A 12,619-nucleotide genomic window follows, 5' to 3' on the forward strand; every position below is an offset into this window, starting at 1 on the left:
AGTGTTCTTACCATTTCCTGTAGAAAGCTTATCCATCACATTTCTGAACAGGAGCTGACAAGGTCTGCAAGGGTCAATATTTCTTAATCGAACAGGGTATGGTACGCATTAAGCAAAAGCCTATCTAGGTTGAGTCTGCAACTTTCGAAACTTTAGTGTAATGTGAGACGTATACATACATACATCATACATACCACTAATGCAGAAATGGAAAATTTACTCCAAGCAGAGTAAATATTCTAGGGAGGGGCAACTCGGGCACTGGCCCAAGGCCCGCACTTCAGGGGGCCCCGCACCAGATACAATAATTGTTTGTGTACGACTTCTTACAAGTTGATTGGACACTGGTGCTTACAATTAAGCAACTAATTTGATTTTTACTGACTTTATGGATTATTTTCACATACTTATAAATATCCAAAATTAGTTAAATCATATACTACATATTTCAATCATAAATAGTTCATATGCACTATTCGTTTAATTGCAGAATGAAATCATGTAGGTTAGTGAAAATATCATATTATATGGAACAATGTAAATTCACTACAGTGTCAAAATTTAATTAAAGGAAAGAAGAGAGGAATTATGATAGAGAACGTTATAAATATACAAATTAATTATAATCTTGTTCAAATTGTGATGCTACAGAGAGCCTGTACTTCGTATTAAGGAAGAGAAATCTCTCTAATAATTTTTCTGACATCTGAAAAGGTTTGGTTACAGGCCCCGCATATATTATTTGCCTAACGAATCTAAACAAAATGCACGACTCTTCTTAAAATTTCACTACACAAACGTTTTGCGAATTAAATGCACATATATTTACAAGTACAGAATACAGTATGAGACACTGTCGATCGAATATTAAAATGAACTTCTGCAGTACAATGGTTTTAAACACCTTAACTTTTTCTTTGACATAAACCTCAAAACAACCCAAATATTAGGGTAGGACAACTGTTTCCCTTGCTCCCCGTATGTACGCCAATGATTTAAATACTAGTATGATCGCCTGATCGCCTGATCGCCTGCGCGAATTATTATTATCATTGTCCTCCTCTGTGGCCGTGCTGTTTAAGGCGCTGTGCTTGGGACTCCGACTGCAGGAAGGCATGGGTTCGAGTCCGCCTAGTTTCAGTCTCTGGGTTTTCGGCCCGTGTATAGGACCGGTGGCAACCCACCATCGTGAGGAAATTGGGAAGCTACGAGTGAGTAGCGTAACTCGGTCATAAAAATCTCCTATAATGGCTGGGGGTTCGACGTGCTGACCCCCACGTCACCCCATTACCAGTTGAAGAACTCCACACCTCTAGGTAGGATTGTGGGAGGGAGACTGGCAGTCGAGAGATAGGCCAAGGCCCTTTCTAGCTGTAGAGCCACGGGTTATTATTATTATTAATATTACTGCTATTATTATTGTTTTCTTTTTGTTGTTGCTATTATTATATTACTACTACTAATGTTTTTCTTAAAAAATTACATACATTTGTAATTCCCATACTCTGTATATCTATATACAATTTGCATAACTTTATACTTAGCATTAATTCATGTAGGACAAAAAAGCTGTCTTTTATAGTTAGATAATCAGTGTATAATAGACTGTAAGCTTAAATGTAACCCTACTTCAAATAATTATAATAATAGTTGCTGTAACTTACGGCCTATAAGTCAAAGAAAACAATACTTTTTGTTATAAAATATCTCTACAATTCACCATTCGAATTAAATTAACTCCTTCCAGAAATCTCATGGGGGCAAGAGCCCCCCTGGCCCATCCCTGCGGGTGCGCATGGCTACAGTCTCCTCTCAAATTGTAAGATAATCAAAATTTTGAAATGAAAGCAGTCTAGAATTCTTAACGTGGTGAAGCAAACTCCTTCCTTAAAAGGACCCCCATTTGCCAATTTTGTCTTTATACGAAGGTTAAAAAATTGAATTACGAAATTTTTAATTGTGCATCCACCTCTGGGATGAAGCTATGCAATATCCACCTTTACATTTACAGCCTCCTGCAAAAAAAATCTGCGCACGCTAGTGACTTCCATCTATTCCCAATTCAGAAACTAGGGAAATTCCAATGAAAACAGGGCCATTTCAGAAACTGTTCGATATCTGTGAAATGTCTTCCCAACTCAGGACGTCCTACTAATTGCCTGCGGGAGGATGAATTAGCGTTTGAAAGAGTTGACATTACGTACACCTGTGTAACTGCTAACCTAACATACAAGCAAAAGATCTGCAATATACTCAAAATATATTAGAGGAAAGAAGAGACTCTCCGTAAAGCACAACCCTTTTTTTTTACAAATGGATATATAGGTACGTGCTAGTTCCTGAATTGGGAACTTTCGTCATAGTTCCTGATTTGGAAACGTTCGTCATAGCTCCTGATTTGGGAACTTTCGTCATAGTTCCTGATTTGGGAACTTTCGTCATAGATCCTGAATTGGGAACTTTCGTCATAGTTCCTGATTTGGGAACTTTCGTCATAGATCCTGAATTGGGAACTTTCGTCATAGTTCCTGAATTGGGAACTTTCGTCATACTACCTGAATTGAGAACTTTCCTCGTAGTTTCTGAGTAGGGAACTTTCATCATTGTGCCTGAATTGAAAACTTCCGTCATAGTTCCTGAATTTGAAATTTTCGTCGTAGTTCCTGAATTTGAAACTTTCGTCATAGTTCCTTATTTGGGAACTTCCGTCATAGTTCCTGATTTGGGAACTTTCGTCATAGATCATGAATTGGGAACTTCCGTCACAGTTGAGACATCACCGTGCCTGCACGATGGCGCAATCTCAGAATATTTCCTAAGGGGGAGAGGGGCTCAAATTCGACATGTAAATATGTAAACAGGTGAGATAGTAAAGAAATTGTAAATAAAAAAGAACAAGAGAAGAGTTTTAATGGTGGAACATTACAGAACATTTACAATAACATGAAAATTAGTATGAGATTCCAATCGGAGGGTATCACCTCTAGTTACTTCCTCAGACCTAGCTTCAGTTCTTATCTTTGTAATACTTTCCTTAGATGGCAGAATGAATTTTAATCACTACACATGGGAACATGAAATGAGACGTCTGGCAGAATTTGCGATGTTGCCACATCGTTGCTTATGACTGGTTTTATTCAGAGTTCTTCGAGTGTATGTACGCTTTCTGCAGCCTATCTTTATGATAGACGACATAGGATACAAAAATAGCGCCAGAATTAGTGATGGGAAGAACTGTGATTGTTCCATCAGAGGTTATACTGTCATTGCTATTGTGATTTCTGTGATTTTGTTTTTTGTAACTGTCACGTCGTTTCTCGCACCTTGAATTGTTCGGAGGTTTACTACAATACATGTGCCCGTTCTCTTGTCCGTCTTTCTAATAGGCGTGGTATAAAAAATGGGATCAATATTGTTATTGGCATACGCCGAGAGGAGCTGATGGGGCTACAGCCCGCTCCAAAATTTTGAGAAAATCAAAATTTTCAAATGAAAACACTAACTCTTCTCAAGATGACACGTGATTACTATTTGTGTTTTTGAACCACTGTTAAAACGAATGTTAAAAATGGTAATTAATTAATATTTTATTGCGTATGCTGACCCCTTCCCTAAACATGTAATACCCATCTTTACAATTCAACCCCCTCCCAAAATATCCTGCGTACGCTAGTGAATAATAGTAATGGAATAAACTGTGATTTTTCTATCACAGGTTACTCTGTGATTGCATATCACAGTTGGATATCTGTGACTGGCATATCGTTGGTCACAACTGAATTTTTTTGGATGTTTTCGAGATCAGGTATGTTCAAGTCCTGCGTTAGGGGTTTGCAATATAATAAGTAATACAAAAATACCATTTCCTGGAAATATGAGGAACAACAACAGTTTCTTCCATAGAGATATCGCTAGGCAACACTGCGTTCTGAATCCTGTACGTAACGGAAGCGTATTTACAAGACCTATGTGGATATTGTGGCGTGTCTTATGGTAACAGCCAATAAGAGCATGTTCCTTACATGACGCAACGGTCCTCCAGCTACTGGTCTCACTTCTCGCACACCGTATTGAGCACATTCGTCTACTGACGTCACTATATATGACGATTATATAAATACACGATAAATACACTGTATATTTTTTTCGGGAATTGACCAAAAAGGCATTATTTATGCTATTGGCTCTAAAGCACCTAACCTAACAACGAGAACATTGATCGTGACGTCAGAAGACGAAGGTGCTCAATATCGTGTGCGATAAGCGAGACCCTCCAATTACTCGCCTGCTGCATGAAGGAAGTCAAATGAGAGAATAGGGGTCCCATGTTCAAATCCCGGCCTGGGCATGGATGCTTGTGAGTGTCCATTCATCAATTTCATCATGTCATTACTCATTGCCATCTTAGCAAAGTAGCCAAAAGTGACACAAGACCCGAAGTAAAATAAAGCAAATCAATCAATCAATCAAACAAACCAGGAAATAAATTACTCTCGCGACTGTAACATCTTTCTATCTTTCTATTTCCTTTATTTTACGTCGTTTTGTATCTCTTAGGTTCATCGCGACGAACAATAACAAACTCCCTAACCCACGAACACTTTTATGCAAGTGTTCTGTCCCGCTACAAGAATCAATCAGTTGATTACACGTTGCGTCGTGAAAGAAACGCGTTACCATTGGTTGTCGCCTGCAGCCACGCCTACGGTTGCTATTTCCACATACATTTTGTAAATATGCTGCCAGAAACCAGCGATTTCTGGTGTCAGCTCGCTTGGAACTTGACTGATGTGGCAACACCGCACTAGTGTGGGGTGATGTATGGCTATGAAAGGGAATCACAGTCCGGAAAACAACTTCTTGTAAGGAATTTGCTCAAACAGTCTCTTGGTGAGTCCTAAATGAAGCTGACTGAAGGTTTCCTCAATTGTTGGCCTCAGCTCACCAATCACGTCTTTGTTGTTCTCGTTTAAGAAGTTGTTCATTGTTGCCCCTGAAACAAAACGAACAAAAAGTAACAATGGGTAGAGAAATACCAAACTAAGCCAACAGAAATATTAAATAGTAACGAGCATTCAATATTCATAAATTCACAAAAATATCAATAGATGGCAGAGCATATAAGTAATAATCTAATTGTTTATCAACCCACAATGTAAGAAAGTTACAGCAATTGTAACATCTTCGTTTATGTGTCTGCAGTTTGCTAAATGAAATACCTATTACAATTCGGTTTTCCATGTTTTCCATGGACATGAATGTAAGTTGTTTGCTCTTACAATATTTTAAATTAATAGCTATTTTTTTCATTATATTGTGCACAGGTGCAATTAGAGCACGTTTAGTTCCTACCAAAGTATAATAAAGCAAAACCTTTTGAGATGTACCCTGAAAGTTCCCAAGATTTCTAGCTTAGGAAATATCCGGTAGAGATACATTGCACAGTGGTTAGGTTCCCACTTTAATCAGTAGGTCCTGTCCCGATTAACCTATCTGTGCATAATGTGGACTTAAGAAACATATTCAAATTCAAACGATCTCAGGTAATTTTTAATTTTCCGTAGTATATTCTGACATTGCTGTCTTTAAAAGAAAGCTTTGAATGGCGCCAAAGGCTTCAGCCAGTGATGTGCCGTAGACTATAAGTTTACGTCTACATGAGTTGTCTACACGTAATTTACGCGTAGGTTACATTGGGTTGTAGTTTACATAGACTACGTAGACAATCTAAAGTGTACTAAAATCAATTGTCAAGGGTTTCATGAAAGGAAAGTGGCATATTCAACAGGGACGGCGACAGGGGTGGGCACGGCTGGGCAATTGCCCACCCAAAAATTGCTGTGCCCACCCGATTGCCCACCCAATCAAATTCAATAAATATATACACTTGGGAAAATGTGAATGGTTCAATAAATAAATAAGTTTATTATGGTGTTCACTCCATGTATATTTTACTTGTGAATATTATCTATATTTCAGACAAGTTTACATATTATCATTCAATAGAAAGCTTTGTTGTCCTTTGCCGAAACACTGATTTAGTGAATAGGTTTACGAAAGTCAGAGTAAATAATAAGTTGAATGGAATTAATTTAAGCTTTTTCTTTCAACTTCCTTAACTTTAGCATTGGAAAGCGAAAGGGATTTTCCTAAGCTTTTGAAACAGAAACTGTCATCTAATGCCTTGTATGCTTAAGCAGCCAGTAAGTTTAGGAGGCTTTATGAGAGGCGCAAAATTGTGCAGAATATCACCAAGATTAGAACAGGATTATGGGCCAGGGGCTGCAGCTCCTGGCTTCACAGGAACGATGCATCAAATTGTTTTGAAAATGTGCTACGCAATGAAAATAAATAGATATTGAAATGTGGCAAAAATATAGAAATATAATACATAAAATGTTATTTATTTATTTATTACTTTTCGGTGATATTTTGCCAAAATGTCCTTCTTTAGCCTAGGTAAATATTATGCAGAATGAACTAAGAATTTGATTTATAACCAGGTTCTTGCTTTTTTAAAATTTTGCTAATAAGACATTATCCATACTTACGTCAAACGCTGAGCTGTATTGGGCGCTCGGAATGCACACGTGATGTAGTGACACTTTTACCTAGGTCTGATTGATTTTAGTTATTATGTATTAGTTTTAATGTGTGAATTAATTAATGTTTAAACAATGTTTTTCATTTTATTGCAAGAGCTTTTACTATTCATTCTTTTCAGTAAGGGGTTTACCCCCGTATTATGTGAGGGACTCGATTAGCCATTTAGAAATAAATAAATAACTGTCTGCGTGTGAAACAAGGTGGCGAACACACTATGTTTGCATTTCTCAGTTCGTCGATTTCATCAACATGTCGTACGTGAATCTCACGATTCACGATTATTGGTACTGCAAAACACGAAATACGATGGGGACATTTTAGAATGAAGAGTCTTGAATTTCAGTCCGCATTTGTTGGATTTGTTTGTCTTGGCCAGTTTGTAAATGCTTTAAATACTTCTTACAGCCATAGGTGTGCGCACGGGTGTGGCAAAGGTATCTGACTACCCCAAATGCCTTCTCAAAAAATAAAAAAATATGTTGAACTACCATTAAAATAATGAAAATAATATCCGTGGTAAAAATGTAAGGAATTTCATTTCATTTGAGATGCCACGCTCTCTTTCTCCCTCTCTACAAAACAATGTGATATTCCTTTACTATAGTAATCAGTAATCACGTAGTAAAGAAATTATTTTTACCTTTATAAATCGCAGAGCCTCTTCACATATCGGCCCGTACTTATTATTTTCCCGAGGACCGACTTGTTTGTTAATGCAGCCTTCCAACATTTCCAATAAGACTTTCATGTTCAGACTTTCATGAATGCTCTCTTTCCCTTCTCTTTCAATGACAAGCGTATCAAATTTCAGATTTTTGCTTGCATCTGAATTCTACGGTTTAAAATGATATAGGAACACATGGCATTAACTATCGAGTGACCAGGTACAGCAATATGAAGTAATGTGCATTATAAAACATGGTAGAACTGAACCTACAGATGTATTTCATGATAGTGATTCAGCTGATAGTACCTGTAGAAATATAGCCTTGTATTTATCATTTCAATTGTTTACTTTCATTACTATAAATATCGACACAGTGATAGTAAAACCTGTGCTAAAGTGATAACAAATGCTCATTCTATAATGTTAAAATTTCAAGTTCATATACCTAATAGTTTCTGTGAAAAGGAACGTGAAGTTACGACAATTAGGTTCGCCTTGTCCAGATAGGTAACTGAAACGTCCCTTAAGGCACCCCAAAATAAATTAGTCTGCGCACACCTATGCTTACAACATCGCAAGTATAAATATTATTTTGTATTTTGCCAGATAAGACTCAAAAGTTGTTTTCAATTCAAGTCCTTGCTACGCGTCCCTGGAAGTTTCGTCAGAGCGATCGTTTGGTGAGTTTATGTATATACAGGTTTGATTTTCAGTGCTCATAGATCAGAAACTAAGCACTTTCGAGGTTATGTGTATGAAAAAAGTGCCTTGTTATTTTTATATATCTATCAGCATCGAACCATTTTTGAAGTTGTTTTAGGACACCCTGTATATGTTGGAGGGGGATAGTTATGTGCATGTAAAACTCATATAAGATCTTACATGCCCACCGTAATTTATGAATATACTGCTTCTGCCCACCCGGTGGAAAATTTCTGGGGCCGCCCCTGATATTCAACAATATTGGTTCCTAACGAACTGAAAATAATCCTATTTAAAACAAAATTTCTCTTCTCTTCTATCATGAACTATGGAAGAAGATAAGTAGTATGCCAAAAACAACAACAGATGCCAGTCGTGAGGCAAAAGTGGTCTTTTCCCCATAAAACACTAGAATATTTCCTATATTAGGTTTCTTCCTAGGTGAGAAATTGTTCAAATTTAGAAGAAAGAGTATGAAAAGTTCCCTTCACACATCAGTAACTGATACGCAGTATAATTTTCTTTTAATTCCACGGCGCCCTTTGCAAAGTTATCACCTTTCGCCATGTTGTTTACATAGATTACGTCATCTACGTGTATAAAATAGTGTACGTGTAGAATGTAGACTATCGTTGTTTACGCGTAGACGCACATCACTGTGTTCAGCCCACCTAACCTACTCCTCGCTACTGGCTTAGGGTAGAGAGAAGTAAGTAAAAGGCAGAAAGAGTAAAGATAGATTCAAGGAAGCGACAGAGAGAGACAGAGAGCCTTGAAAAGAGAAGATAGATACAGAAAACTGAGTAACGGAGTGCGAGAAGAAGGCGAGCAGAGATAGAGAAAAAAGAGAAAAGTCAATGAAGAACACAGAGTGAAATAGAAATAGATTAAACTTATCAAGAGACAGAGAAATAGGGTAGTCAGAGGCGGCTTAGGAATGCACCAAAGCGATATGTGCTCCTTAAGTAACGCCAAAATCTTTAATTTGAATTTATTTCTAATAGTATTGTTACAAACCATATATTTATGTCAACATGAGATGGAAAGATAGAAGTCTCAAAAAAGGAACATAGATGGCAGCACGAGGTAAATGAATTTAAAGACATTGTTAAAGTATAAGTCCGGATTTAGTGAAATTGAAAATGTGACATAAATATGTAGAAAAAATGGAAGGATGTACAGAAAATAGATAATAGGTAGAAAGCAAAATGGAAGTGGTTTTCATTACTCAATAAGTTAAAGGGTAGAGTCAATTGTTAGGTATGCGCAAAGAAGTATTGAACGAATGAAAAATTCAGGAACTCCAGAAATATAATACAAAATTTTTGCTTTCATTGTTACTATCCTTCCAAAGGAAGAAGTTCTGCTGCATAACGTTATACATATATTGCAAAATTATGTAGCAATTCCAGCAAAGAGATTACTATATCATTAAGTAGGTATTAAATAAATGCATACATATAATAAAGGTATTCATATTCTTTAACAGCAGCAAATTTATGGTACCGAAACTACATTCTTTACTCTATTTTTCCACATATTCGCGTTTGCCCATTCAAGCAATTATTATAGAATCATACCATCATAATGATGATAACACATCACTGTCGTTTTTGTTTTATACCATGACGTTCCTTTTTTTCAGGATGGCCATCGTATTTAAAAACAAGCATATTATTTTTCTCATTTAATAAAGTAAATATGTAACATGGAAGGTTTTATTGGGAATGGAAAGTAGGAGAACCAGGGTGAAAAAGTTAAGGACGGCAGGTGGGAATGTAAGGGGGGGCGAAATATCCACCTCGCCCGGGTGAAAATTTTATATTGAGCTGCCACTATACATGGAGGAGAATAAATATCAGGAATGGAAAGAGAAAGAAGATAGAGAGAGAAAGGGGAGAGAGAGAGAAAGGAGAGAGAGAGAGAGAGAAAGGAGAGAGAGAGAGAGAGAGAGAGAGAGAAATAGAACTAACTTAGCAATAATTCTACCCTATTTCCACGACCAGGGAATTAGCAAACTTTAATATATTAAAATAGTAAGCAGCATAGTGAATCTCATCCAGAAATAAAGTCTATTGAATTCAATCTAATTGAATGTATGCCAGGTTGCGAAATCATTGAAGATTGATGGGGAAAGATGATCTTAATCTACACTCACACACATATATACAGGGTGATTCAGAACTCATGTTACACACTTCTAGGGGTTGTAGAGGGGACTTAGTGGATCAAGTTTTGGTAAGGTGCACATGTCCGGAAACGTACAGTTTTGGTACAACGCAGATAACAAGATCACATATTTTCACATCTCCCGCTACACGGTAGGCAACCAGCATTGACGGAGGGCGACGTCTTCAGTCACCTGATGTCATGTGTGCTGCTTCCAACGTCCTCTGTTTACAATCTGGTGTGTTTCGATCCTAACGTCAGTTGCTATTCAGTCGTTGCGGAAGACAGTACAGTATGGTTGAATACACGGTTGCCAAGAACACAGACATGTTAATTTACGGCTAAGCTGGACGTAACGGTAGAGCTGCGCAACGTCTGCATACAGAGCGCTTTCCGCATCGTGTTACTCCATCACATACCATTTTTGCCCAACTAGATGATGATGGAGATGTGAAATTATGTGATCTTGTCATCTGTGTAGTACCAAAAGGGTAAGTTTCCGGACATGGGTTCCTTATCAAAACTTGATATACTAAGTCCCTTCTACAACCCCTTGAAGTGTGTAAGAGGAATTCTGAATCACCCTGTATATGTATACATGTGTGTGTAAATTATTATATAATACACATATTTATAATGTTATGAAACACAACTAAGTTATTAAATATTCACAAATATATTATTATTACATACGCATAAAGGAATAAATTTGTTACTTGTATATGTATTAGATATTTATAAAGTATGAAACTAAGATTTTAATAGCTGGTTGAAGATGTCAATAAATTTAAAAAAACTGAAATTGTTTCATTATGCATAAGTTAATGCTTTCTGTTAATATAAATACATTAGATTTCATACTTACATTTCCTTGCATTCTTGTTTTACTTTCATTGTGAGTATATTGTTACTGGTGTAGATCTGTTCATGATCTCTTGAACGATAGATAGAGAGAGAGAGAGAGAGAGAGAGAGAGAGAGAGAGAGAGAGAGAGAGAGAAAGCATGCAACACAGGAACACACTACTTTGGAATTAAAAGAAAATTATACTGCGTATCAGTTGCTGATGTATGAGGATAACTTTTCATGCTCTATCTAAATTCGAACAATTTCTCACCTAGGAAGAAACCTAATATAGGAAATATTCTAGTGTTTTATTTGGAAAAGACCAATCTTGCCACACGACTGCCATCTGTTGTTGTTTTTTGCATACTATTTATCTTCTTCCATAGTTGATAATAGAAGAGAAGATAAACATTGTTGTAAATAGGATTCTTTTCATTTCGTTAGGAACCAATACAATTGAAAATGTCACTTTCCTTTCATGAAACCCTTGAAAATTAATTTTAATGCACTTTAGATTCTCTACCTTGTCTATGTAAACTACAACCCAATGTATCCTACGCGTAGATTACGTGTAGACAACGCATGTAGACGTAAACGTATAGTCTACGGCACTAATCGCTCATCTTTTATTGTTGGTTGAGGGGGAATTCCCCGTTTCCCCCCAGGATTTCGCGCTCTGATGTCTGCATGTGTGCGTGTATATGTATATGTAATTTCATGCTCACCCAGCAGTTGGTTTCCGTTGAACAAATTTTCAAACTTGAAGTAGGCTCTCTCGGCGTTTATGATGACCTTGAACTCGGTGAGGTCCATGTATAACTCCCCTTGCTTCGTCATGGGCTTCCCATCCAAAATCCACCTGGACTTGAGGTTATCTGTGGAGAGATTCCGAGCAATACAAGTTAGGAATACTTACTCGTTCAGTTGGACACTGCAAATGCATAATGTGAAAAAGTATTTATTTATTTTGCCTCGCAAAATAGGCGTCTGTCCTTTTACAGTGCACAGAAAATTTGCTACATTTTGAGATTTATGCATAAAAAAAATATAAATAAAAGTTACATATACGTTGTATAATCCTTGACACGTCCTTTCCTCTTGTACAAATGTTTATTGTTCTTTCATAATTACCTTTCTCGTTGTACAAATATTTATTGTTATCAATCTCAATCTCTGTTATTTATTTTGTGGTTCTTGTCGTATTTAATATTTAGACATATCACTGATAATGTTAGGATAGTGACTGACCTTTATGTACAGTGTCTCTCAAAAGTTTTAGGACAATGACATTTTAAACTAGGCAACCCAATTTACACAAGCCGTTGGTGGGTTGCGTGTAGAGTTAGGCTCAATTTCAGGGTTGCCACATGCACAATAGATATTTATAAAATACGCGAAAGAAATATAAACAAGTATTATTGTATAAAATTATTAAAAATATCACTATTATATCGCAAATGACAAAATTCTTTCTGAAAGAAAAAAATAGGTTTTCTAGTATTTCATCGCTGATGAGTCTACAGTAAGGAAAAGAGGTGAGAGGAAACGAAAGGTTACAAAAGAGAGGAGAAAGAGAAAGCGAAAGGAGAAGAGAAAAAGTAGAGGAGAGAAGAAAGATAGGATAGACTAG

At 36.7% G+C, this 12,619-nt stretch overlaps 1 protein-coding gene across 1 annotated transcript in view; it reads right to left on the reverse strand.

The window, feature by feature from the left end:
* Positions 1 to 3,010: 3,010 nt before the first annotated feature.
* LOC145994273 (protein takeout-like) overlaps positions 3,011 to 12,619 on the reverse strand; it is a 39,692-nt gene continuing 30,083 nt past the window's right edge. Inside the window, exons 5-6 of the mRNA XM_083130377.1 lie at positions 11,715 to 11,864; positions 3,011 to 4,993 (exon numbers count right to left, since the gene is read on the reverse strand). Coding sequence (XP_082986503.1) covers positions 4,839 to 4,993; positions 11,715 to 11,864 — 305 coding nt within the window. The 3' untranslated portion in view covers positions 3,011 to 4,838. The remainder of the gene's footprint in view (positions 4,994 to 11,714; positions 11,865 to 12,619) is intronic.

Source organism: Lepisma saccharinum, chromosome 10 (assembly GCF_977018435.1).
Source record: "Lepisma saccharinum chromosome 10, izLepSacc3.1, whole genome shotgun sequence".
NCBI lineage: Eukaryota > Metazoa > Arthropoda > Insecta > Zygentoma > Lepismatidae > Lepisma > Lepisma saccharinum.